Here is a 27,996-nt window from a genome sequence, read left to right as displayed (position 1 = left end):
TGGCTGCCCGGCCCCGCAGTCCGCGCGAGCTGCGGGTGCCTCAGTGTGCGCGCGGCCGGCGCGGCGCTCGGTGTCTCTGTCTCTCTCCCCCCCTTTCCCTCAGCCCGCTGAAGCCGCCGCCGCCATGGCTTCGGGTAGGTGCTTCCAGCCCCGCCGGGCTGAGGGGGCCTTGGTGGCGGCTCTGCTTCCCGTCGCCATCCGCGGGTGCGGCGGGGCGCGCGAGGGTGGGCGAGCGAGCGAGCGAGCGCCATGTGGCGCAGGTGGAAAAGGCCGCGGCCGTGTTATGGGGGAGGTGCGGCCCCTTCCCCCCACCACCACCCCCTCCCCCCATTATCGCCCGCTCCGCGCGCTCTGCCGATGGGGGGGAGGGAGCCACGCCCCCGTGGGCTACGCCCCCTTTTGATCGAGGCCACGCCCCTCCACTGGGACCCCGCCCCTTTACTGCCGGGGCGTGGTCAGTCCGGCCACGCCCCCCGGTGTCGCGATGGGGTGGGGGCAGGCTCCCATCGGGGCCGCCCCTCCCCATTTTGGGTCGAGGCCCCTCTTTGGGTTATGTTACACCCCCCCCCGGTGTGAGATGTGGGCCCACTCTTGGTTATTGTCCCCACCCCCCGCATGGGGCCCCCTAGGGGTTGTGTCCCCCCCTGGTGTGAGATGTAACCCCTCCTTTTGCCCTGGGTCATGCCTTTGGCATGGGACATGCCTTCCTGCCCCCCAGCATGGGACCCACCTTCCCATCCCAGTATCTGCTGCATCTGCTCTGCATTCTGCTCTAGGAGCCTCCCCGAGGGTGCCAGCATGGGGAAATGCTTCACAGCCCCCCTGATGGTGGCTTAAAAATGTCCTGGTTGTAATTCTTTTCCTAGTGGAGGCCTTTAGTTGAGTACGGAGACAGTGCGTCTGCTGTTCCAGATGACTTGACAGAGCCCAGCTTCTCCTGGGGCTTCTGCAAGCATGTCGTGTTGCTGTTTTCTCATGCCATTTGAAAATGGGATCCGTCCTACCGGCAGTGATGCCCCTGTGAAGCTGCGGATAGGTAGCGTACCCCAGAATGGGAGAAGGAATTCCAAGGCTATAAGTGCTTTGTGGAGTGAGCCATGTTTTGTTAGGGTTGAGCCATTTTAGTGTTGTCTCATGTTACATATAGGAATGTTAGAGAATACAAGCGAGGTATGTTAAAGGAATTCATTAATGTAAGGAACAGTTCTTTACTATGAGAAGAAAACATACCCAAAGGTACTGTAAAATGAGTTCAGAGCATGAATTCTTCTACTAAATGAGTGAAGTTTGGCAGCAAACTAAAACCACTTTTCTTCCCAGACCTCAAGTACTTACCCGTCAAGCAGCTGAGTATCTCCTCTGTTTTTACTCTATGGTGGTGCTCAAACATGAGATTCTTTTTCTGTTGAGAATACTACAGACGCAGTGCCGCTTCTTTATATGAATTACTTCATATGAGATCTTCAGTTTTCAAATATACATGGTAGATTCTTCTGTCTTAAGAGGAATATACTTCCTGAGCAGTGCAAGGTGACTAGTCTGCTGTGCCCCACTTCATTCACAGGAAAATTTTCCATAAACTTTTTAAATATTCAGAAAAAAAGTCTCTGTATCCAAGAATCTCCAGAATGAACTGTTATTTCCCAAAGTACTTACAGACTCTTGTCCCCACTGAGCCCACCAAAAGAAATCAATCAGAAGTCTGTAGACTGAGGTCCAAGAGGATGCAGAAAATTATATAAATAAAGGAAATTCCTCTGATTCTGTGTATTCATATTTTATGGGCTCCTTATCTGGTTGCTTTCAAACTTTTTCCAAAATTTTGTGGTTTGGCAGAAGCTTGTAAGGGAGAAACTAAGGAGATTAAATGTAGTCCTTCAATTTATAGCTCACTGCATCCTTAGTCAAGAATTCTTTCCGATAGAACCATTAATATTTGCTTTAATTAGCAGCATTAATGGCATATAAATTTTAGAGTTGAAGCATAGTATTAAAATGTGGTTCCCTTTGTAATAGTAATCTTTGTGATCATTTAAACTGAAATAATGTAAAAATTTTATCTTCATCTCATTAAAAATAATAAACATGTTTGAGTTGCACTTCTACATTGTTGTTTTTAGTTGCTTTTCATTATGAAAAGGCAATGAAATATTGGTGTAGCAGTGCAAAAGGAGAATATTTCACATCTGAGTGAAACTGCTTTATAGGATGGGTGAGATGAAATATTACTTCATCTCAGCTTTTGGTAAATGATTCTTTTATAGAATATGAAATTTGATGCTTTGTGTTGCTTTGAGGAGATACTTTACCAATAAAAATGTTGGTTTATGTCTGAATAGCTTAGGTGGTAGCCTCGTCTTGGAAGTATATGTGCTTGTGTTTAAGTATATGTGTAAGTACTGGCAGGATTGGATTTATAATGAGATGAGAGAGGTATAATGAACAGACTTTGAGCAATTTGATGTGTTTTATTCAGAAAATGATTATAGCTGTTGATAGTTTATGACATTTACCCTCATTGTAATTCACTCTCAGTTCCAGCTTTTTAGCCAGTTCTAGGTGTAGAGGTTAGAGAGAGTGAGTGGGGGAAAGACTGAAATCAGCAACAAAAACAGAGGGGTTCTGAATAGTTTTTATTAGACCACGTTACCACAATATTTGTACTAGTCCTTGAAGTGATTTGAAAGGAACAGGAAAATTGCAGGGCTGTTACCCAGAGTGACAGTACTTGGTGAGGCTGGTAGAGAAAGGAAGCAAACGTCTGGTTTTTGACAAGAAGATGGGAATTTCATGCAAAAAATGTCAAGAGGAATTGAGACTCCTGCATAGAAAAGCGAGGACGACAGAGTTCGTGCAGTTAGAAGGTGTTTGGGCATAGAGCAGCTTGCGGAGTGTGGGTGTCTCTGAAGAGGTGAAGCCTGCTTGTGTCCACCTGAATTCTGAAGGGTCTGAGGTTGATGGAGCAATGCGTGTTCTGTGTGTCTGCATCTGTTGCAGGCAGCTGGCTTGGGAAACGAAATCTTTCTCCTATATAGCAAGAGCTTTTAATACATAAAAATTTGTAATTTTGAAGAAGACAAGGAAATCCATCATTATGCAATTAACAAGATAAAATAATGTGATAAGCTAATTCAGGAAAGGCAAAGCACTCTAAGAACTCAATTCCAGCTAGCAGGTAGTAGCATTTCTCGTAATGTTGATAGCTTTTACAGATTAGATGCTCTACTTTAAATATAAGTGAATAATTCTTTTTTTAACTTGAGGTCATATTTTGAAATTCGCATTCTTCCAGGGTGTTTCACAGACTCAGTTTCTGTGATAACTGAGGTTTATGGCTTGAGCTATCAGTAATGTTTTTCTTTTTGCAATATGGGAGAAGAAGGGAGATGTCATGGTTTCTCCATCGCTGATTTTACACCTCCAGTTTCTGCCTCTGTCTGTGCCCTTTTGCTAGGCAGAGCTTTCTTTCATCTTAAAAAGGGATTCAGTAGGACTGACCTCCTTAGCTTCGCTCGAGTAATTAAGCTGCTGCATTCTGTTCATTGATAATGGGATGGGACTCTATTCAGTAGCCACTGGGGGGGGTGTGCAGTCCCGAATATTTGAAGAGGTGCCTCAAAAATGGAATTCAGATCCTTCAAAAGGGAAGTTCAAAGTGGCTACGCTTGTGTCTTGTGCCCTGCACCCTATGCACGTGAGCTCCTCTTCTCCCCAGTCTTAGCAGTCTCTGTTTTTGTTAATAAAGAGGAAGGCGTCTCATTCGATGGGGAAGGCAGCTGCATTATCCAGTGTACTTGAACCTTTCTCCGTCTCCCCAGATTTCTTCCTCTTATAGTAGGTAGAGGAATAAAATGTTAATTGGAAGTTCTCAACATGACTTACTTCTTTTTCTAGATTCTGGAAGTTACAGTCAGTCTGGGGGCCAGCAGAGGTATGTGTGGGGTTTTTTTGCTGTTAGCAATTAAATCTGCAAAATAAAAGACCGTTTAGGATTCCCAGCATGGTGTTTGAATCGTTGGGCATGATACAGTGTTGATACATTTTTGGAGTTACAGGTGCAGACAGCTTGGTGTGCCCTGGGCCTTTATTATGATGTCTTATAAAATGGGAAAAAAATGTATATTCCTGAAGGGAAGACAATAAGCAGGTTTAAATTGGAATTACATATTTTCAAAAGTTCTTACTATTAAATGTTATGAAAATAGAGAATTTTTTTCCTATGACTGCATTTAGCTGTTCATTAAGATTTTAGTCAAAAGTTATACAAGTATAAAGGTGATGGGCCTTATAGATGTAAAATTGTATTTTTCCATTTTATTTTCCCATTGGAAGGAAATTTTTGTTAAAACAACCCTCTGATAACTGTTCATAATTGTGAAATTTAAAAGACAGTTAATAAGATAGCTGCAAGTTTGGGAGGGGGATATTTTAATCAGTGAAACAAAAGTGGTTTTATGGAAGTATGAAAATCATGGCTAATACTGCTAATGAAAGTCACAAGGTTCTATGCACGTGGGACTGCATGAGTTTGAGTTTGTATCTGAGTATGACATGAGTTTCAGCACATGGGTCTTCTGTCAGTTCATGAAGTCTAAAAGTGGCAGAGTAACAAGTAAGTATAATCTAAAGCTAGTGTGTTTTTTTGATTATAATGTAATTGTTGAATAGTCCAACAAATACCAAATTGACAGTAATTGATTAAAATTAACTTTGTAAGAATTTACTGAAAAACTTAAAATGCCTTGGTTTCATGTGATAAAGTTTTCTGTGATTCTGAAGAATCCGTCAAATTACAGTAAGCCTAACTTTCATGTACTTAAATTTATACTTGAAACAGAGCAGAAATTAAAATAAGCTCTTCCAGCTTCTGACAGTCAACTACGGTAATCATTAGTTTATTGATGCAGTTCTAATATGCCCACAACTGCAGTACTTGGTTTAAACACCTACTTTGGAATGAAAAGAAACTTAAAATAACACCAGAAATACCTTTACTTTCCAACTCCTGTGGAGGGCGCTGTAAGCATTTACTAAATGCATTTTTCTCTTACAGCTATTCGTCCTATGGCAATCAGAGCAGTCAAAATTATGGACAAGCACAGGTAGGTTGAAAGCAACATTGTGTCTTTCAAAGCAGATGTTACTTGAGTAAAAATAATTGTTCCTGGGTGACCATATCTGGGCCAGGAAGCAGTCCATTCTCAGCTGTGCTTGGTGTCTGCAGTTGTCTAGTGAGGGAAAGCTGTAATTACCTGCTGTGGAAGTGAGCCTTGCTTGAGTATGTTCTTTAAATTACAGGGATATTCTGGTTATGGGCAGAGTGGAGACAATTCCTCCTATGGACAGAACTATGGAAGCTATCATGGGAACTATGGACAAAATCAAACAGGTTTGGCTAGCTTGTTACATTCATTAGCAGTAATTAAAATGTGAATATTTACTAAAAATTTTCTTCCTCAATTTCCAGGTTATGGACAAGATTCCCAGGGATACGATGATGAATCCAGTTATGAAAATCAGAATCAGAGCTCATACAACCAGCAGTCTTATGGCAGTCAGGGGCAGCAGAAAGGGTCATCTAGAGGGTAAGGAAGCTGAGATTAACAGTATCTATTTAAAGTACTGTCTAGTAGTTGTACATTCTTAGCTAAAGCTATAACAAATTTCCTGCTATCATTGCCAAAAAAAGGACAAACATCTGAAAATCCACATTTTTAAGATGTTTTGAATGCCTGAAAGAACAGGAGGTAAGGGAACAATATTTCTTTGTGTGAGAAGGATGGATACAGTTATTTTGAAGTCAAGCTGTAGGGGGAGATACACTCTTAAGTCTTTGGGTAGTGACTACAATGAAGAGTGGACTTGGTAGAGAGTATTTTTGATTAAGAAAAAGATCGAGTACCTCTGCAGTCACATTCTTTTGTATAAACTTACACTACTCTTTACTGACTTCAAATAAGCTGTTAGCAAGGGAATTCGTAGTCATTCTTACATTTGTAGACTTCTTACCTGACTTAGAATGCCTTTTTGTGGTAAAAGAAAAGGATTCAGAAAAGTTGTTTAAGTATCTCTTCTTTTTCCAAGTAAGTAGGATTCTCAAAACATCATGCTTTTATATCCTGATCAGTAACTGAAGTGCGCATGTGCATACTGCAATCTGATTCAGTACTTTACACTATTACACATGTATTTTACGTGTTCAGTGATGTTGTACTCAAATCAGTTTGAGTGGGTTTAATGATACAACTTTGAAAGTATGTCGGAAAATTTTAGCCAACTTACTGTAATGACTTTATGATCTAATTTAGAAGCTTCATGTACACACCCCAAGGTTACTGCACGCATTAGATCTTTATTGAAGATCGTGTGATCTCTTTAAAATACACCATCATGCACTAAACTTCATTCTTGTGTCCAAGGTCCAAATATTTTTTGTATTTTTTTGCAAGCTGATAGAAGAATCTGGACTTCAGCAAACCCGTACTTGGTTTCTGTTTTTACAGTTATTATTACAAAACATCTTCATATTAACAAGCAAGGTCTTAATCTGTCAGTGGTAGGTTGGTAGGTGCTGTCACTCACGAGTATCTTTTTGGTATCCCTAAAGAAGGCAGGAATGTGATTAAGTTTTGTTTTGCTTGCCTTTGTTTTCTGAGCATTTATTAGAGCGGTACAAAGTCATGGGACTAGGCAATAATGTAACTTCTTAACTCTCTAGGCATCTAGTGGGAAAAAACACAGTAGAGCATAGATTCTCCAACAAGCTGGTTTTGACCAAGAAAATGGGAAAAAAAAGATGTTGTAGGGATTTCAGTGTATGATTGTAACAAATAAGGAGAAATTGAGAAATTAAATTATAGCAACTTTGAAGAGGATGGCCACAAAATTGTATCTCTCACATCCTAAAGGAGGGAAGGGAGGAAAACCAGCAAATAGGGGATGCTGTCAACAATGCTTCTTTCGCTGGCGATGGTGCAAAGGCTAAAGTGGAGCTGACTTTTTTTGAAGTGAAGATATTAACAAAAATCTTCACAATCTGTTTGCCACTGGGATTATGTTAAAGCTAAGGTCTAGGCTAGAACTGGGATTGAGCAGGTCAGACAGTATTTACATGGATGGGATATTTTGAGATTGGTTGGACCCAATGGACTTCATCTTCAAGGGCTTTGAAAAAGCTGGTGGAAAGTTTCTGTAGGCTCTTAGATTTTTTTGTTTGTTTTTCTGAGGCATTTTGGCTAGCAAGTAAGATTGCCAAAGACTGAAGAGTGGCAAATACAGTGCCTCATCTCTTTAAAAAAGGGGTAGAAGCAGGGAGGAAGAAGAGAAGAAAAGGTGGCAGAGGTCAGCGATGAATTTCAATTACTGAAAGAATAATGCAGTTAAGCCGCAACTAGAAGTACCATGGGGAAAAACAAAGGTATGAGTAAGAGCCAGTGTTTCCTGGGTGCAATTTGTTTCTCATAAATCTATGTAATGTCTTGCTATGAAAGGGTAACCCAACTGGAACTATTCTCTCACATACCTAGATTTTTCATAATCCTTTGGATGCTGAAGTAGCCTAGGGAAGTACGGTGTAGGTGAGATTTCCTTGTGGTTGCTATAAAGTTGTTATTAGTCAGAGAAGAGTTATGACTCCCTCTTAGAACGAATCGCCACATTTTGTGTTGGAGTATCCTAGATGTGGTATTGGTCAATGTTCCTGGTGAAGTTGGTGGGATAGGATATGTAGATGGCACTAACATGGGAAGAACTGCAAGTATGTCAGAGAACATCACAGAGTTAGAAAAGTTCTTGGCCAAATGGTAGAACGCCCAGAAAAAGACAGATTGCAATTCAGTGAAAGCAGAATTTGGGGATTTTTTTTTTTTGTAGGTGGCAAGTATCAGCTGCACAATACAACATGAGCAGTGGCTATCTTCCTTTGCAGTTCTGTAGGGAAGGATTTGGTGTTAGCAGGTCACAGCCTATGCATCAGCTATTGTCATGCTACTGGGGAGCGGGGAGAAAGCAAGCATTGTACTGGGATATGTAAGGCATGTGATGCTCTTAAGTGACATTTGCAGTGGAAACTGAAGATGTCTTGGAAGCAATGGTAACACAGTTTTTTGCCTTGCTTTTCTTGGAAACCAGATGTATCCCAACAGAGATGAAACAGAGTATTTTCATATCCGTATGCTGGTAATGACTGGGAGGTAACTGGGACTAGGAAATTTTAGCCATGTCCTGAATTTTCAGCTATTGTTTTGCTCTCTGTTCTGCAAATATTTAGCTGTTAATACAAAGTCTGTTTATTTTAAGTGGAAGAGGCTCTTATGAACAAAAGTCAAACTATGGTCAGCACCAAAGCTCTTACGACCAGCAGTCAAGCTATGGACAAAACCAAGACTCCTACGACCAGCAGTCAAGCTCCTATGACCAGCAGTCGGGCTATGGCCACCAGGGCTCCTATGACCAGCAGTCGGGCTATGGCCACCAGAGCTCATATGACCAAAAGTCAAGCTACAACCAGCACCAAAGCTCATATGGCCATTCTCAGCAATCCTACCAGTCCCAGAAGGGAAGCTATAGCCACAACAGCCAAGGTAAAATTCACAGGTTGAGTTCAATATTGGCTAAGAAGATTGTGAAATAGTTGGATTTCCTTCCACAGACAGTTGATTTGAGGATTCCTCAAATAAAATAAAGCTCTTTGCCATGTTGGTATTCTTGGGGAATGTTTTATTTGTTAAGGCTTTCAAAACATTATGCAGAGATGAAAATCTGTCAGGGCCCCAGAATTGTTGCACTTGCATTTGTTGGAGGCAGCTTTGCAGAGTCCGTGTCCTTGAATTCTGCAAATTCTAGATAGAATTTTCTTCTAAGCTATTTTGAACCTTCTTCCCACATGAGGGTGACATGTCTTGATCAGTCATGAAGAGCTCTTGCATGTCGCATTCCAGCTTTATGCTGTGTAGGTGAATTCTGAGAAGGAAATTAAGTTTAAGATCAACCCTTTTTTCTCAGTAACTTCAAACAAGCATCACAGCCCACACTATCCTTGTTATGTCTTCAGCGATGTCTTTTGCAAACTGGGAAGGCTATATGGAAGTAGAATGAAAAGTACATTTTAGAAAATATATATTTAATGTTTGGAAAATAGAGTGTAATTAAGGTACAGAGTGTTTACATTCTGAGATACTTTGTGGCCCTGGAAGCCAAGAGAGGTAACTGGAACAAAGTCAAACTTCGCTTTGTTACTTTGTGGCATAGATAATGTAAGAGAGATTTAGGAGTTGATGCTTTCCAAATTTAAATGGCAGGCTTGAGGGGGGAAAAATAAACGTAGGGTGGAATTTTCACTGCACTGCAGTTTGCACTGCAATTTACTCATGTTTTTACTCATTCCTCCAGATGATCGTCGTGAAAAGAGTAGGTATGGAGAAGATAATAGAGGATATGGCGGGTCACAGGGAGGAGGTAGAGGGGGATATGACATGGATGGAAGAGGTCATATGTCTGGATATAGGTAAGTGATCTCATTTCAGTGCCTGCAGTTCCTTACCCTGGTTTTAGTTTTTGTTTACTATATGTCTATTCCTAACATGGTTCAGATTTAGGTTTCCAAAAATGGGAAGGTTTCTAAAATTAAACCTTTCTGCACTGCACAGAAATGCATTTTGCATTTGCCAAATTGTTAGGTTCAGATAGATTGAGACCAAGCATTTGATTGTTAGGATGGATAGCTGCATTTTATTTACATGAGTTAAAATACAAAAACTGCCTGAGCCCTTCCCTTGAAATAAGACATTTTAAAACCTGTAAAAGCTTGTTTTCAGTTACAGGAAAACCAATGGCCAGGGACTGAGAGAATTTTCTAAAATTCATAGCTAAGGTAGCTAACATTTTAGCAAGGAATTATTTTGACTTTACAGTAACAGGTAATTACACTGAAGTTGGTTAATTGTCTTTCTGCTTTCTAAATAATTTAAGAGTAATTTAGTAATAACATTCCTTGTTCTTTACCATTTCTTGCAGTTTTAATCTTCCATTATAATACAGTTTTTATTACTGGTTTAGCTGTCAGTCTAAACGTGTTTATTTTACGTAGATTTTAAATACTAACAATACTGTTACCCCTTCTGCCATTGCCTTAGGCCCTGTTCCTGTCAAGAAAATTTATGCACATATTTGATTTTGTGCTGGCAGATGATTTCATGCATAGGTCTGAGAGGTTGGGACCTTTGCTTTAAATCCATTGAATTAGGCCAGATGACATTATTATTTCGTAATAAACTATGACAATTGGCTACCTTTTGTGTACCTCCGTGAAATGGTTGTAGGGTGCTCACTGATGCAAACTAAGAACGTTGAAGCTTCCAGTGAGCTGTGGAGTGTTGCTTGCCAGCGCCACTTACCCTTAACAGGCTGCACGGTTCTGGGTTATTGCTAGAACTCCAGATGAAGAACTGTAATTATGCAGCACTGTTTGTTTGAACTGATCTAATTTAAATAAAATAATCCAACAGTGTGTTAAGACTGGGTGATTTTAAAAAGTATTTATTTTTAAACCATATTTAAAATTAGCCTGCTCCCCTAAGGAGGTCCCAAATTGTACTTCATGGCTTGCTCTTTTGATGACATAGGTGGACCCTATCTCTCCTAATTAGGTGTGGTGGCACAATTACAAAGCGTATTAATAGTTATTTTATGTTACAGTTTGCTGGGGATTTATATAATATAAACTTAACCAGAGAAGTGATTTCTAAGTTCATTTTCCATTAAAACAGAACAATTTTAAATTAGCTTTTTCTGTGTGGATGAGGGTTTTCCATTTCCTATGAGAAAATCTGGGTTTTAAAAAAATTTTTTATAGCTGAGCCTTTTCCAATAAGAGGAATGAATGTGAGCTTCAAAAAACATACTTTTGGTAGATTTTATCACTTTGAAACAATCTTCCATCTTTGCAAGATAAAGTAAGATAAATTAATGTCTGTGAAAATAAAGCCTCTTCCCATATTTTTCCAAAATGTAAGAAAAATTTTGTTCACACATCCCTGTAGATAATAGTGCGTCAGTGGACGTGAAAGGCAGAAGAAGAAAAAGAGTGGAGGTGAATGGGGAAGTGGGGGTAAATACATCAAAGTGGGAAGGCATTTGTTAGGAAGTCTGTCACTTCTGTTAAGCGATGCAGTCTTTAATGCTATTGGCAGTGAAATTTTTCTGAAACTACAGTGTCATACATGTTTATTCAGTCATTCTGCATAACTATGATGGAGGATTCCCCTTCTGACATATATATATTTTACCAAAGTCATGCTTATTAGAAAAGTGTAAACAGTTAAATTAAATAAAGTATATAATCAAGGGGAAAATTTCTTCTAATAAGGTAAGAAATCATGTTTAGCCCTGTGAAAATGGGGGGGGGGGGGGGGGGGGGGGCGGGTTTCAGGGTAGTGTTTTGGTTTTGTTTCCTTGGGTTTCTTTTTTTGCTGTTGTGTTTTTTTCCTAAAAGCAGCTTGCGTAGGAATGTCAAGTCTATCTCCAGTAACTAGTTACCATTTTCAGATTTTAAGACTTAACATTAAATTGTGGAAATTCCATAGCCATCAGGAAATAATCTGTCTAAAAATCTTGTCTATGCAGGTATTTGTAGTGCTGTAATAATGTAGGCTTTGATTTTTATAGTGGTTAGAAATATTGTGTAAATGAGTTCTATCAACACACGCACGAAAAATTGTTCCTTGACAGTAACAAAAAAATCAATAGCTAGCTTGGCACCACAGCGAATTAGTCTCTGCTGTGTCTTGACTGGCATTTAAAAGCGGGGAGAACTTGTTGCAGCTTGTTCATCGGTAAGAGCTTTACCCAGTCGTTGGTGTTCTTACAGCTGTGTTGCCTACTGTGCTCTCTAGTGCTGGGCTGCCAGTGCATCCTGTTCACAAGCATCATTGCTGGCTCGCTCCTGCCCTGTACTTGTGATACAGTGACTTTAGCTGCAACATCAGTTCTCCCGCAAGATCCTTGCAAGTTGCACTGGCCTGTATAAACTTACCCTGCATGTAAGACCTCTCAGAGCAGCCTGCAGTGCGAAAAATTATTCTGGAATACTTGGGGCAAAATCAAACTAGCGTTTTTAAATTTTGAGAGCTTTCATTTCTTTGAATAACCTTTATAAAAGTACTTCAAATCCTAGTTGGTAATGTTATGGTATGAACTGTTATTCTGAAAATTAGAATGACTTGAATATGTACTGTAAGAAATGCTTTCAAGCACTCATCTTTTGTGCCTGTGCAGAGTCATGCAGCACTGAGAAGAAGATATCTTTAGAGAAATTACTGTTCAGATTCCCTAGCTGATACTATTACGATAGGGAACAATCATTTTTTTATGCGTCAGGTGTTCCCTTTTTAATCTTAGTACCTTAGGGTTTCAGAATTATTCTTCAGATATTTTTTTAATGGTCTCGAATTACATCTTTTGGGATTTTAGTATAATTTTTCCACCCTTTCATTTTGAAGCTTGAAAAATTCATCTCACTAATTTGGATTCTGGCTAAGAAGCAAAATATCTTCATTTTTTAAAACGTGTAGTAGAAGAGTCTCATCTTCAAGCACTTTTGGTTAGAAAGCAGGTACACTAGGTCTTGAGAATGCAGTTTTACTCTAAGTTAGTCTTCAAGTTTCCTTGTAGAGTATTCACCTTTTTGTTAGAGCCTTCAGCCAACAAATAAGGAATTAATTGCTCATTGTCATTGTGGGACTGAATTGTTTTGGTTAAGTACGTAAGTGGGAAATACAGTAGCAATACAAAGCAGGTTTGTTTTCTTCTGTCTTGGGAGAGCCATTCAGGCAGTTGGGTAGCCATACCTGTGACACTGCCCTTCTTCAGAGTCTGGGGATTAAGTGGGAATAGCTTTGCCTTGGCATCTGCTCACGCAGTCTCTGTTGGTGGAACTATGTAGATGCAGTTTAGAAAAGGATTTACTATTGGGTTAGGATTTGTCATAGAAATCCTAACTTCACTCAGCTTAGATTGCTTCCCCCCCCACCCACTCCTCTTGTGCAGATTTGATGTTGATGTACTATATCAAGAGTTACCCATGCAGCTTAGTTGCTGTATTAGCTGTTATGAGTGGGAATTAGCTTATTGCGATATAAAGAAGCAACAGCTTAGTGCAAATGTTTTTTACAACAGTGCGGTTTGTGTTCAGAATTAATATTTTGACTTGTAATGTATATGCTTGAGCTTAGCCTTTATATAGACTTTGGAAAAACATGAACAGAGGCAATAAATATAGTCAGCAAAAAAAAAAGGGCAATCTGTCAGTGACTTTATTGGTGCACTAAGCATTCCTTTCTTGTTTTTAAAAATACATTCTTACATGTAACTCCCACAGGCTTGGCAAGACGTAGATGCATGTTGGAGGCTGAAACTTGGTTCCTGAATTCTTAGTGCTACCTCTCCCAATATCTGATCACTTGTTTTAAGTATATTTCTTGTATCTGTGACGTTCAGCTCTGCATGTAACTGTGCCTTTATATTAAAGAGTTATTCCCAGCTGAAGTAAGCAATGGTCAGATGAACTCTATTTACACACAAGTAGGTGACGTTTAAACATGTTATTGAGTATGGGGAGAAAAGAACATCTAAAGATGTTTCTTTCATAGCAGTAAGTTTTTGTCACTATGTTACCACGTACACGTTCTGGCTGCTTGCAGTTCAGTCTCATTTTATTATCTTTGTTGGTGGCATTGCTGAATTTTAGCTACCTGTTCGTGAGTCTAACACAGGATGTTAAAACCCCAAACTCCACCTGGTCACCCACCTATTTGGTTTGTGTGCAAGGCTGGTAAAGCAGTAGACTCTGAAACACTGCAATTATCTTTCCCACATGTTCTATGACAGTAGTGTGGGAACTGATTCAGTTGCAGAGATTGAGACTTACGTTTCGTGTCTCGGCAAGGGGTACGTCTGAGACTGTGCCATCAGCTGCTTGCAGCCAGTTTGTGTTTGACTTCACTTGCTGCAGCACATCTACGTGCCTCAGGGGATCTTGGGTAGCTTCGCCAGCAATCTCAGGAAGGTAACACACTGCAGCTTTATAAACCACATACGAAATGGGACTTAAAAATGGAGGAGAGCATTAATCTGTCATCAAAGGTATCTGTCACTGAATTGATGCAGGTTTTGGTTGGGTTGGTCATGTGAGACTAAGCAGAAGATAACATGCTGAAGCATACTTGGGCAAAAACATATTTCTACAGACATTAATTGAAAAAACTAAAAATTGTGGATTGCACTTCTTAGTGCGGGGTGCAAAATTACTGTATCACAAAGCTAGAAATCAGGCATTTGACTATGACTCCCTTTACGTTTTCTGTATCCAACTCTATCACTTTTCAGAATCATGGTGCACACATTTTACCCCAGCATCTTGGCAAAATCCTCACGTCCTGTAAAATCCGGGCTGGGTTGATGACAGACTTACTTTCTGTATGTTTTTAGATCCCTGGGTTTTCTAATTTATGTCTCTGCTGCTGTTTCAAATCAGAAAACATATATGTGCTGGATAATGCTGCCCTGACCAACTGGGACCATAATCTGGGGTTGGAAAACTGATATGGTTGGTGTATTCACTCTTGTTATTTATGAGTTAAAGTCCTAAAAGAGCAGGTATCCTACTGAAAATTGTTGTGTCATAATGAAGGGGTTTTTTAGCTGAAGTGAATTGGAGGTGGCAGGAAGATATTTACAGTAAATTTTATGATGGCCATTGTGTTTTTCTCATCAGACCTTGAAAATAGCCAGCCTTGAATAAAGACCGGCTCTGATGTTGCATGTAAAACTCATTCATTTTACCCCTTTAACGAGCAGAATGAATTACTTATGAGTAAATGACACTGCAGTTTAGCATTCGGATTTTTTTCTGTAGAGAAGTAATTTAAAATCTGCAGCAAACAATTATTTTAAGAAAAGTCCCAGTAAAAGTGATAGTTTGTTGTGACAAACATCTAATACTCTTTACATGTACTGTCACAGAACGTCAGTCACCCTTCAAAGAATGTCTCTCTTAGCCCAGTTTTTATAATGTCTGTTGGAACGGTATTTCTTTTTTGTCCCTCACTTTGGGCAGATTTTAGCTCATAAATGTTAACAGTACCTCCCATTCATGGCTTCGCACTTGCTGTAACAGAAAACAAATATACAGAGTGCCAAAGAAGTTACTCCCTAATTTTATTTCATTGCCTTTTGCTGGGGTGCTTGTGTCCCATGTTGAACTCTGATGTGTTGGCAGATATATTAAATTAACACCTGGACTGATGTCCAGTTGTAAAGCGCATTGGTGAAGAGGCTGCTCGTACTAGTACAGTAGTTCCAGAGCCTGGAGATAGCTCTCTGCATCAGGGTTTGAATTTATGCTGGCTTTATCTTAGCTGCCGAGTGTGAAAGCTACCAGGATTAGGTGAACCTGGCTAATTTTCAGGTGGCAGCTGTGTCCCCTACGCAAAGGAGGGCAAGCAGGCAGCTTTACATGGCAGTATGAGACAGTCCTCCTGACACGTGGTTATTGACTTCCTAAAAAATCCAGTGCTTGTATTTTTCCTGCAGGCTTTGAGTATTGATTATATTGTGTTCATAACATGGATGCAATTTAAAATGCTGTTGTGAAAAATCCTACTAGTGCGAACATTTACACAGAAAAGTGAGGGTTTATTTTCATGTACATAATTGGAGGCGTAACGTCCTGTTTAAAATCCCCTTCTAACCTTTGAAGATTAATGTGTGTGATCTCTTAACTTGGTCTACATTTTGTGCCACAGGTTTCAGAATGAATGAAATAAAACTTCACGGCCTCTGCTTTTGAAGCTCACATACACACGCCTTCTCTGTAATGTCAAGTGCTAATAGTGCAGTAGGTCCCCACAGACCCTTCCTCAGAGAATGGCTGATACTGCTAATTAGTCCCCCGTGTATAAATGCATAACGATGGAGGTTAATTAACTTTAGCTCTTCTTACTTCTAGGAAAGTACTAAAGTACTAATTATTCCAAAGTAGCAATTACGTCTGTAATTAAAGCCCATTAACCTTCATGAAAATAATGTTTCTGTTTTTAAACCCAGTTTTTAATAGCAGTCATGTTGGCTTATGGGATGGGAGAAAGTATTGAAACAACGACATGTGGATGGGTTAGTTTAAAATACTCTTTAGGGCTTCTCTTCTCCAGTGCAGCACCCTCTGCGATTATTCGCTTTCATGTAGTTTAATCTTTGAACATGAATGAGTAGTGAGGAGAACATAGAGATGGTGCTTTAGCTGCCAGACAGTAACTCTCAACTTGTGATCAGTTAACTGTAGATTGAGCCTTGGGCTCAGCACATAGAGACTTAAGGAAGAAATCATTTCTTCAATTTTTCCTCTGCAGTGGTGGTGACCGTGGTGGCTTCAAAAATTACGGTGGTAAGTGCCGAGTATCCAAAAATGTTTCAGTGGAAATTCTTTATAAATCTAAAAGCCACCAATATCTTGTTACTCTCTAGTAGAAGCATTATAGCGTTCTGGTGAGGCTGGTGTATTCATGAGTTTTAATAGCCAAACTTGTAACAATAAACTGGATTTCTACCTTGTCAAATTGCATGAAAGAATTTGTGGAGACAGTGACGTTCACTGGAATTTTTTTTTTTCCTTATTTTAAATTTTTGTTACAAATGCTTCTTAGAAAGGTACGAGAGGTTAAAAAAAAAAAAGTGGTAAACTGCTTGGTGATCTGACAACCAGCATTTGCAAGATAACACCAGCATAGCATCAGTGTGGTAACTGCCACATGCTGCAAGTTAAAGAACACGTTAACGTCCTACAGACACCTTCTGTTGAACGTTTTAATCTAAATATTCTCTAAATCTCTGGTTAATGTTTTAGATCATAGATGCATTACATACTTTAAATATTTTATTGTCTCTAAAAAAGTCACTTGAAAATGTTTTGCTAAAAATAGTATTTTTCTTTTTTTTTTATTTGTCTTTTTTTTTTTAAACCCGTTTCTTAGGTCAAAGGGATTATGGACCGAGATCAGATGCTGGTAAGAAATCAAGCAGTGGGTGGGAGTGGATTGTAGCGCTTAGGTCATTGCTTTTAAAATGTCTATCTAGAAAGATGGATGTGGCTGCAATTCCCGTGGCTCAAAAGAAATTCAGCTAAAGCTTGTCTTCCTTGAAAGCAATGGGTTTTACTAAAGTGCATGTGAATTTTTGGATGTCTTTTCATGCAGCAAGTAAGAATTTGCTGATAAACTTTGAATCTGCTTGAGCCAAGCAGCTGCTTTCACTCCTTAACACTTCTGCTAAACTTGTGTTACTTAAAACATTTATATGCTACTTGGATGGGTTTGGATGTCCTAGCTGCATGGATGAGTTGAGTGTGTGGCAGGCAGCTGGTCAACTGTTGAATGTATTTGGTCTCTGATGTACTGCAGCATCTGAAGGTGCTGCGCATACATTTTTGACATTGACGGTATTAACTTAAAAATTATGCTCTCTGCTCATCTCTTTTTTCATGCAAGATGTCTGGGGTTTAAGGGTCTGCTACCAGGCAGTATAGACCTGAGCTTAAAACGTTGCTTCTATTGCTACCACAAAAATGCATAGTAAATGTAGCTTATTTTTTCATAGATTCAGAGTCTGACAACTCTGATAACAACACTATCTTCGTGCAAGGACTTGGAGAGGATGTTTCAACAGATCAAGTGGCAGATTATTTCAAACAAATTGGTATTATAAAGGTATGTGAAATGAGAAATCGTTGGAAAGAAGGAAGAGAACTTGCAAAGCTAGCGTATTGGAAATGTACTGGTATCATTCAAGGCAGATGCTCTCTCCCCAGCAGCTGTACATAATATTTTTATCTGGGTTCCCAGATGACAGCTCATTTATAAGCTGGTGGCACTATCAGCTTTTTTCTAGTGACATTTAGATTGCTTCGCATCTCTTCTTTAGTCTTTATAACCCCTAACGCCGACACTCTGTCTGTTGTACTGCCCTCATGCTTTAGCAAGTATGCTTCTGTGTTCTATGGCTGTTTCTTCTGTTTCTGCAATTCTAAATTAGGGCACTTGACCTCCTTTTTTGTTAAAATTGGGCCCATCATTACTTCATGGAGAACAGCCAATCAGTATCCTTCAGTCAAAAGCAGCTGTTTCTGCAGGCTAGCCCCAAGAGAATCTTCTCTCTAATGATACTTTGCTGTTAACAGTTTATGCTCTGAACTGGCTTTATTACTATTCCTCCTATGCCAAGTGTACAACCTTTCTTTTCAGACGAACAAAAAGACTGGCAAACCTATGATAAATCTTTACACAGATAAGGATACTGGCAAACCAAAGGGAGAAGCAACGGTATCTTTTGATGACCCTCCTTCTGCTAAAGCAGCAATTGACTGGTTTGACGGTGGGTGAGAGTACCTGTTCTTTTGCTTATTTATGAATCTAACAAGAGTGGAGGAAGCAAATCAGTATCCTCACTGGGGACCCCGTGCTATGTCTTGTTTGGCTTTTGTTTTCTGGTTTGTGGTTTTTTTTTTACAAAGACCTCTGTTTCATGGTATTTTGTGTGTGCTGGCTTTCTCTCTCATTTGGTGAAAGAGTGGCTAGTGATTAAGACCAAAAATATGTAATGAAGCTGTTGGGGTTTGCTGCTGTACCTCAGTCATCCTGCACAAAGTATGAGGGATGGTGTTCATGTCACTCGGGAGAGTGTAACTCCTTGTTCAGACCAATGGAGCTGTAACCTGTGTTAGCAGCTGGAGGGATTACTTGCAGTGTTAGTGCTCATATTATTAGTGCTGTGGTAGCATTTTTGGAGTCCTGCAATGGTTATGGCAATCTTGTGCCAAGTGCTTTGGCACTACATATGCAGTGAAGAACGCGGGTTTTTTAAATTATGGGTTCAGTGGAGGAAGGGAGCAGATCCCTGAAATACATGGAAATAAAACTCTTCAGACTTGATGCAAGAAAGGCAGTGATACTCTTTTGTAGTAGTAAACTTGGGGGTGGGGGGGATATGCAGGGAGGGAAGTGCCTGCTCCTGTGACCTTGTGCATTCACAGGATTTTAATAATATTGGGCAGAAACAAAAGGACATGCTCTGCATCTGGTGTGAAATGATAGTGCGTAAAAAATCTGGCATGGCATGCTATTTGATGGTTTATATTTTGCTGATAAAATGCAAATCAACTTTTGTTCAGGAGAGTAAAGCAAATATGACTGCATTAGGCACACACAGAGTCCTGTTTGTTCTGTATTAAACCTTGTATCTATAAAGAACTGAGACTTTGTATTTAAAAAGTTAATGTTTTTCACTTATCTGGGAGTATTTAATTTTTGTGCTGGCTGTTGAATTGTACAAAAGCCTTGTTGCCTGACTTGGGGGAACAGAGTTCTAACATCCAAACTACTTATGCATGAAGGTGTCCAGATATCATTAAAATGTTTTTATGAGACTAGTTAAATTGCAACTTACAGATTGCATTTAAGGTAAGAGGAATGTCTGTGGATTTGTGAAGAACCTAGCAAGTACTTCAGTGTTTGGCATCTCACATTTGGACCAGTGTTTTCAAAAATAAGAGATTTACTCCTTACTCCTGGTGTCTTAAGAGCTTTGTATTCAGTCTGTACGTGCAAATCACTTCTGTTCTTTTGAACTCGCTGCTGTGTTGTTAGGAGCTGCGTTGACCGTTCTCACACTTTCCGTCTTTCCACAGGAAAAGAATTCAATGGCAATGTTATCAAAGTTTCATTTGCAACTAGAAGGCCCGAATTCATGAGAGGAGGTGGAGGTGGCGGGCGTCGAGGTAGGACTAAAATCTGTAGAATCCTTGTTTTTGCATAATGAAATGCTTTTTAACTATTATTGGTTTATAAAAGAGAAGTTGACTTTGAAGCAGCGATTCACCAAAGTATATGGGCCTTTGGGATTCTGCCATGAAAGGGAGTATTAAGGATTGAACTGAGTTAAGTAAACTGAAATCAGTAATCTCTTTTGCACAGCGTAGAATTTATGCTTTCCTTTTGAACTGGAAAGACTCCAAATCATGTCTCAGCATTGCTTTTAAAGAGGTAGTATAATAATGATGCTGAGGCTGTACAGGTTCCACGTAGATAGGTGTGAACTCCCAGTGAGTATTGGCTTATTACAGCAAAGCCTTGAGATACTCTGACGTTTCCAGATGGTATTGAGCAGGGTAAATTATTCAACTGCTACTGACTTAGAGCAGCATTTGGATGTCTGACTCTAATTAAATAGATGTTAATCTCCCTGATTCTCTGCATAATACAGTTTTGTCAGTAGTCCACTGAATCTTAATTACCATTTTACAGGAAGCATGCTTTGTGCATTGGCTGTCAACAAATTTTAGTTCTTAAATCAGTCAGTTTTGTAAGCTGATTAAAAAATGATACTTCACAAACTTCAATTGGATAAAAGTTCTTAATCTTGTTGATGCAGAAAGCAAGAACTGCGTTGTCCCTGTGTTTGTGTCAGATGCATCCTGGCATTAATCCAGACAGATTTTGTTGTTGTTGTTAAATTTTTGTTCTGTGACTAGGTCTGGCCTTATGTGATTGATATTATACATTGTTAAATCTTTATGAAGTTTTATTAGTGCACATAGTGGGTTTATATTTACCTGTTGGCAATTCAAGTGAATCAAGTTTCCTTTTACTCCTGAAAATGAATTTATAAAAAATATGTGGTGGAGCACATTTTTCTGGCCATCATGTGCTATCCTTGCTGCTTCTTTTTCCCCATCTGCCCAAGCTATAAATCTGCCCATATGAACACGTGTATGTCAGCTATGCAGATACATTACCTTCAGACCATCAAATGCTGTTGAGATTTGGCAGTGGCTGAAACTTCTGTTGTTATTTGCCCAAGCCTCGCAGCTAGTAGTAAATCAGCCAGTAGATGCTGAATTCTACAGTGGTACAATTTTTTGTCGTTGGCACTCCCTGCTTCTCTCAGAGTTCCTAATGTGGTTTCAGAGGCTTGCCTAGTGGGGGTATATTTACATTGAACAGTTACTCTTTCTTCCACACGAGAAGTCTGTCACCTGGGTTCTAAAGCCAGTGACAATCCTTAGTAAATGTTTCTCATGTATAGGTGATAGACACTTCCCCTCCTTTATTCTGATTATAATTTTGTCTACAGGTTCACGAGGTGGATATGGAAGAGGTGGGGGCTTCCAGGGTAGAAGTGGGGAACCCAAAAATGGTGATTGGGTTTGTCCTAACCCGTAAGTGTCATTTTAATTGGCAGTGGTGTTTCATGTATGCTCTCTGAGCTTCTTAGTAGCTAAGTCTGGGGAATCCTTGTCTTTTCTAGGGCCTGTGGTAATATGAACTTCGCTCGCAGGAATTCCTGCAACCAGTGTGGTGAGCCCAGACCAGAAGATTCACGTCCATCAGGAGGTGTGTAAAATCAGCTGCGTCTCTTCTGAAGTGTTAGAGGTGTTAATGGCATCTGCAGCTTTTTGAAAAACCTGGCTGATGTGTCGGTTTGCATTTTCCTCTAGATTTTCGTGGGAGAGGTGGCTATGGAGGAGAAAGAGGATATCGAGGGCGTGGTGGCAGAGGCGGTGATCGGGGAGGTGGCTATGGTGGTAAAATGGGAGGAAGGTAAGCAGTTTCTTTGTCCTTGCTAGGTTGCGTAGCATACAGACTGTGGAACTGATACGGAGTGTGGGAAAAGAGTGATGTTTATGTGTCCACGCACAACTGTGCTATGAAAACATTAACTACAGATAGGAGCTTCTGGAGAAAACAAGTCAGTTTGCCTGTTGAGTCTGTTTTGTGAGCATTTTTGGATGAGGCTGTCTAAACATAGAAAATTAAAGAATACACAGAAGTTGGTGTAGAGATGTTTGACTGAAGGGACTATTTGTTATTTACTTAAAGGATTCCTTGTAACTTCTTGTTTCCCTTCCAGAAATGATTTCAGAAATGATCAACGCAACAGACCATACTGAAGACCACTGTGAATGTTTTGTTTGTCTTGATGCGTTTGATAGTGAAATTGCCAGAGTTTTGCCTGCCGCTTCACCCATGGCCTCTTTGGATAGTGGAATTGAGTGAAACTAGATTTTTATTTTGGTTGGGAGGGACTGGGGCGGTTTGGGAGGATTTTTTTTAAGCAAGACATTGAAATTTAATCTTGGTTTCAACATTCCCCTCTTTTCTTCCCCACCCCCATACCTTTTCAACAGGCCCTAAGAAGGAGAAGGATAAACTGTAAAATATTGCCAAAATATGAAGTGTTTTGTAATACAACAATAAATGCTGATTGTTTTATTTGTGAAATCTTACTGTTTCACAGTAACTTCAGTTACGTGCGTTTCCTTACGTATTCCCTGTCTTCCTGTGGTATGACCTCAGTAGAAAATAGGGTCTTGCATGAAACAGCACTGCTGCTCTGACCCTAGGTCTGTGCTGTTTGCAAATATCTGCAGTTAAGTCAGCAGCGAGCCTGCTCGCTATCCATGCCTTATCTCAGACTTGCAGACTTGTCCCCTGCTCCTCCCTTATTTCCCTCTGAGACTGAAGCCCTGTGTTGCCCGTGTTTCCTGCTACGCGTGCTTTGGTGTGCAGCCTTCGTGAGGAGCAGGCAGATGGCAGTGTGTTCTCGTGCTGCCAAGGAGCGCATTGTGTCCAGGCCAGGGTAACTCAAACAAGATGGGATGGCTTCAAAAAAAAAAAGTAATTTGCTACATATCGCTGTACCTTTTAACTGCTGCTTTTGAAGTGTGGGTGATAGCAAACAAGCGTGTGCAGCCATTTCATCTTCGAGTTAAGATGCAGGCGAGGTTCAGCAGATGCATTGTAAGCATTTGGGATTCAGCACTGAAGCTGAGGTTTGAAGAAACAAGGGAGGTTAATTATCACTCCTCCTCAGACTAGGTCACTGCACGCTGCAGAGGGTTGGGGGGAACCTGTGAGAAGCCCGCGCTGCCAGTCAGCTTGTGTCCAGTGCTACCTTCTCATCACAAACCCGTAACAGAACGTCCGGTCGTCCAATACTCTGGTGGGCAGAATACTACAAATGCAAGTTCTCAGAGTCTGTAGTTAAAATCTTGATAATTGGACACACAGCTGCACGATATCCATGGGCTCTCACAAAGAAATGCACAAAAATAGCTATCGTTAATGTTTGTAAGCCAACTCCCTGGCTTGGTGTACATTCATGGTCATGGTAACAGTGACTTCAAATCGGCCATTACTCGCGGCTGTAAATGTAATGACTACGCTGTGCCTTTTTAAGATTTCTGCTGGAAAGCATGGGTATTCGTCACTGCTCTGTCAGAAAAAGCATTTGTCACAAATTCTGGGTAGCTTGTTCCTCTCAAAACAGTGGCATTTTAGGTATGTGTGTATTAGTGACATAAAATGTAATGTATGGGTGAGGCTTTAGAAAGGCAAACAGTAGACAAATAAATTATCTGTTGTTTTGCTTAAGATTTGAGATCTGAAGCCCGATACTCCTAACTTGGTTCTGTCAAAAACGAGCCAGGCTAGAAAAGTTTGAGTGTTTACTGTTTTTAAGCTGGTGTGATTATTCTGAGTGAAGCAGGCTAGAGGGTGCTCTTGCACATAGCTGCGTTGGCAGGTCTGAGGGAGAGGTGGCTGCTGGATGGGGTGAAAGAGGAAAGCAGTGATAAGCAGCTGAGAACAGAACGGGATGTGTCACTGCCTGAGGTTTCTTCCCCGGCACGGCTGCATCGGCACGTTGCTCTGCACAAACACCTCCTCGGAGTTGCGCCTTGAGCCCTCGAAGCTGTGCGAGGAGAGGTAGGAATGGCTGAGCCGAGCAAAACCCGGCTGCACGGAGGCAGGCGCAGTGTCGCCTGTCTGGTCCCACGGGTTCCTGGTGGGGCTCTTGCCTCTTAGACCCTCCTGGGGAAAAAAATGGTGGTCGAAAAAGCTGGCACTTCCAATATTGGGAGCAACAGTTCTAGCTCCCTTTAATGTTGACTCAACTTCCAACCCCGCTTTCTCCCCCAGGCTAAGAGCGCTTATGTCTTTAAACAGTCACTACTCAGCAGGATTAGTAAGTGGGCCAGTATTCAAGTCAGCCACAAAACTGCCGGAGCTGTCACCACCTTCGCAGCTTTTCCAGCCTGGCAACGATGCTAAACGTTTGTTTTGTTTATGCTCTACTCTGTATCGGGGCAATGTTCTTACATGTTTTTTAAGATGGTGAAGACATCTTCACCAGCTGTTTTGTCTTATAGAAAACTCGCAGGTCAGACGGAGGAAGGGTGGTACTTGTTTGATGGCACATAGGTTTTTTAGTTGCTTTTGGTGTTGAGAGGGTTAAATTCATTTAGAGAGGCCTGGGAAGTGATGTTTTGTAAAAGATGTAAACCCAAATGACAGTTTAACTGTGTCATTGCCCTCTAACTGTTTCTGGTAAGTCCTTTAGCACTGCAGTTTTTCTTAGCAACTGCCTGAAGTTCAGAAGGGTAAGCTTTAATGAGGTTAAGAGAAAAGTAAAAAGCTTCAGAGAAAAGAATTGGTAACTAGTATGTTAAGGACTGAATGAATTTTAGCTCTCTCTGACATGGTAACATTTGCTGTTAACTCCTCACACGCCGGTTAAGCAGGCTGCTCTAGGAAATAGAGGGCCTTGCGGTCGTGCTAGGAATATTCCTGCATTTAGTTAGGTGAACTGAGCAGGCTTCGTATTTAAGACAGCACTGCCGGCACTGCGAGTAAGCTGCTCCTGTTTCTAGGGATGTACTTGTAGTGCTGTGCAAATAAAGTGCTTTACTAATGGTCAGCACTGTTCATAAGAAGACTCAGGGTTTTACAGATACTAGAATTGCTGCTTTTTATTTTTTTCAACAGGTGAGGAAGGTGTCTGTCGGCAAGTAATCATTTACTTCTAACAGACCAACGGCTGAATCAAAAATAAAAGGCACATCTCATGGGTCCTGCTTTTACTTTATCTTCAGTAGGTGCTCTGTGAGAATTTGGTAGGGCTTCATATAATAAAATTGCAAACTAAGGAGAGACAGGACTGCAGATCTGTTAGGAGGCAGAAAACCAAGAGAGGCTATCCCAGCAGAAGGGACGCATTCAGGTTGTCGGAGCTGGGAGCAGCTATGCTCTGCTTCCTTCATCTCTTTTTATGATCTGTCCTCCAACACATTTTCTAAGTGGCAAGGTTTTAGTTTTGGAAATCAGTCCTGTATGGAATGCTGGTGGTTTATTTATAAAAACATATGTAGCACTTGCCAAGCTCAACAGTGACTTTAGGGAGAAAAGTGTAACAGAGGGATGCCGATATAGAAGAGGCATATGATCATTACAGAGCTGAAATGCGACAAAAATAGCTAAACAATTTAAGAGACAGCCAAATAATTTCTGGACTGGCTCTATACAGCCAAACCCACCTCACCCTAAGAAGTAATGCAGCTTAACAAGTTGCTCAAATACCACAGTCCTAGAGAGAAATATGGAAGCTGTGACTGAAGCCAATAGCACGAGTCTTTAGGGTTTTGAGGCCAGGATTCAGCCAGTGTGGCTTTGCCTTATCTAGAAATTATAATTCCCATTTCCAGGGTAACAAAGAGCTTGTGTGACGTTGCCCCAGCAGATGGTGATGTTAATGCTGCTGTAGAAATTCCTTGTAAAGCTGTCATAATAAAACACAGCTGTCAGAACGCACCCAAACTTGCAGAAGGGCTTAAAAGTCCACTTTTCCTACTAACATGATGATGTCTGCTGGAACTCAGGTGGCACCCTGGTCCTAGGAGGGGAGAGGCATGGGTTTAGCCGTCCTCTGAGCAAACACCGGGGAGATTCACTCAAACTGCTCCAGCAAATGCAGCACAATGTGTATTTGCAGAAGGGCTCATGAACTGGATGCAGCCTCTCTTGACCTCACTGACTTCCCGTGAACTCGGCACAAAAGGAAAAGCCAAGGAAAGTATGTACGGCTTCTGCATTTTCTTTTTCCCCCTTAAACACCTTTGTGATAAGTACCTGTTCCTGGCTCTGTTGAAGGCAGGCTACTGGACTAGACTTACCTAACACAGTAAGGACATGGGGAAGTCTGTTGACTTGTCAGAACTCACCGTGTATGGATGAAGTACACAAGAAAACAGAAGTCTAAGCAGAAAAGCTTTACCCTTGTGACAACTAGAGCCAGGGGACCGTAAGCTTCTCGTGCTGTTTTAAAGAATTTGACTCTTGCAGGCCAGGGCTGCTGCCCGTACTGGAGGGCAGGAGGGTCGGCTGGGTCTGTGACGGCGCCCGTCTGATCTGAACCGAAGTGGTGCCAGATCTGGGCACCTTTGAGCAGCAGGATGAGGATTTTTGGCATTGCCTGACATGGCACCCAGCGAGCCGTTCTCCTGCTCCCCAGCTGCTGCAACTGTTGTTGAGCAGCAAACATCTGAAGAATGACTGTTCTCCAGAGGCGGTGTCTCAAGTGGATGAAATGGAACAACTTGAACGTGTTCTTAGTGCAAAGCATTAGAAGATTTTAACTGGAAGTTCTTGTACATCACATCCGTCCTCAGTACAAACTGCCACAGAGGAGTAATGGCATTGCTATTTGCTTATCAGTTGTGGTAAACATTGAAAGCTGCTGCAAGAAATTTCATGTCACTAAAGCACTGTTTCATCATGTTGGTTTATAAACCCCTCTTGGAGCTCACCTCTGCCGGAAGCAGGCGGTGATTCACTGGCGTTCAGCTGTTTGCTCTGCAATGCTCAACTGCTCCCCGCTGCACCCCCATCAGCGAACACGGCTCTCTGATTCCAGGCTCCGCATCTGGGATAACAGCTTTTAGTTGTCCGCGACGTTTTCAGGTTGATATGTTAATGTTATTAAATTAGGAACTCTCTGGGTCTCCAAGATGTGGAGGCAGCTTAGGAAAGGGTTTTGAAACCAAGGTAGCTGACTGCATTGAGACCTTTTGCGTTAAATTTGGGGGAGATGGGATCTATGTATAGAAACCCGAGAAATCAGGAATGTTTAGGCAACCAGAACTCGTACAGTTCTATTTATCATGCTCTTCTGAGAACGTTGGGTTTTTTTTTAGTAAAACCTTTTCACCTATTTGCCATAGGCTTAGCTTCACAGGTTTCAGTTTTGGGGTAGAAGTTACAAGTATTCAAACTCTTTCTTCTCCCCCACTTCTGAGTTTTACCTAACGCTGAAAGAGTTGGAAATCTGTTCACGTTTCCGCAAGATAGCTTTTCTGTACCTGATACCATTCTGATTACAGCAGCTGTATAAGCTTCTTTATACTCCAAGCCAAAAGTCTGCAGGCCACTATGATTTGGCATCTCCAGGGCTGGACTGGATTCTCCATCTGAACGCCAAAAACCCCAAGGACTAATGCAGCAGCCCTGGGAAGCGCCAGGTCAGAAAGCTGGCTGCTCCGGGGGCTGCAGGTGCCCTCCCAGACGCTTCCCTGCATTACAATGAGCAGAAGAGGGAGTTTCCTGCTCCTGCTGGAGCCAAGCCAGTCACTTTCTCATCATCCATATTCTTAAGTGGAAGAGCAGATGGATCAGTTGCTTCCTAGATACTAACCAAACACGGATGCGTTTGCAGACAGAGCTCCTCTTGTTTTGAAAGGAAGCATTGGGCTGACCTGCCGAGGAGCAGCCAGCCCTTGCACCTCTGTAGTGAGGCCAAGTATTCCCCTCGCACCAGCCCCTTGCGGTGTGCCAGTTGCCCGCTCTCCTCCCCCGGCAGCCCATCGTTCAGTGCTTACAGGCCCAGCCGTGACCTTCTTCATTTCTCCCATCTGTATTTTTCTCCCCGTGGCTCAGCGACTTCCTTATTTTGCCATGGTATGCGGATCCCTTTCTCTTGCCTTCGAATCCCACTTGCCTTCCCTAAATGCTAATCCCTGTCCAGCTGAAAAGCAATGTGTTACAGGATCCCTATGGGTCTCTTCAAGCTGCGCTCAACAGATGCTCCTGTAACTTCAGATTTTGGCATGATTAAAAAGAA

General features: G+C 41.2%; 1 protein-coding gene across 1 annotated transcript; it reads left to right on the top strand.

The window, feature by feature from the left end:
• TAF15 (TATA-box binding protein associated factor 15) lies at nucleotides 1–22,325 on the top strand. Its single transcript, XM_064468335.1, has 16 exons — nucleotides 1–134; nucleotides 3,895–3,931; nucleotides 5,054–5,102; nucleotides 5,299–5,389; nucleotides 5,468–5,585; nucleotides 8,299–8,582; nucleotides 9,391–9,505; nucleotides 16,404–16,438; nucleotides 17,025–17,057; nucleotides 17,647–17,756; nucleotides 18,291–18,420; nucleotides 19,733–19,822; nucleotides 21,178–21,262; nucleotides 21,352–21,437; nucleotides 21,542–21,644; nucleotides 21,955–22,325. The coding sequence occupies exons 1-16, from the start codon at nucleotides 125–127 to the stop codon at nucleotides 21,992–21,994; spliced, it is 1,416 nt and encodes a 471-aa protein (XP_064324405.1). The 5' UTR covers nucleotides 1–124; the 3' UTR covers nucleotides 21,995–22,325.
• The last annotated feature ends 5,671 nt before the right edge of the window (nucleotides 22,326–27,996 follow it).

This window comes from Phalacrocorax carbo, chromosome 17 (assembly GCF_963921805.1).
Source record: "Phalacrocorax carbo chromosome 17, bPhaCar2.1, whole genome shotgun sequence".
Classification (NCBI taxonomy): Eukaryota; Metazoa; Chordata; class Aves; order Suliformes; family Phalacrocoracidae; genus Phalacrocorax; species Phalacrocorax carbo.
This window is presented reverse-complemented; position numbering and strand designations above follow the sequence as displayed.

What these genes read in the sequence shown, in the direction of transcription:
- TAF15 (XM_064468335.1), top strand. An exon ending in TGGCTTCAAAAATTACGGTG is followed by an intron (nt 16,439 to 17,024) that starts GTAAGTGCCGAG and finishes CCCGTTTCTTAG; the next exon opens with GTCAAAGGGATTATGGACCG. An exon ending in AGCAATTGACTGGTTTGACG is followed by an intron (nt 18,421 to 19,732) that starts GTGGGTGAGAGT and finishes GTCTTTCCACAG; the next exon opens with GAAAAGAATTCAATGGCAAT.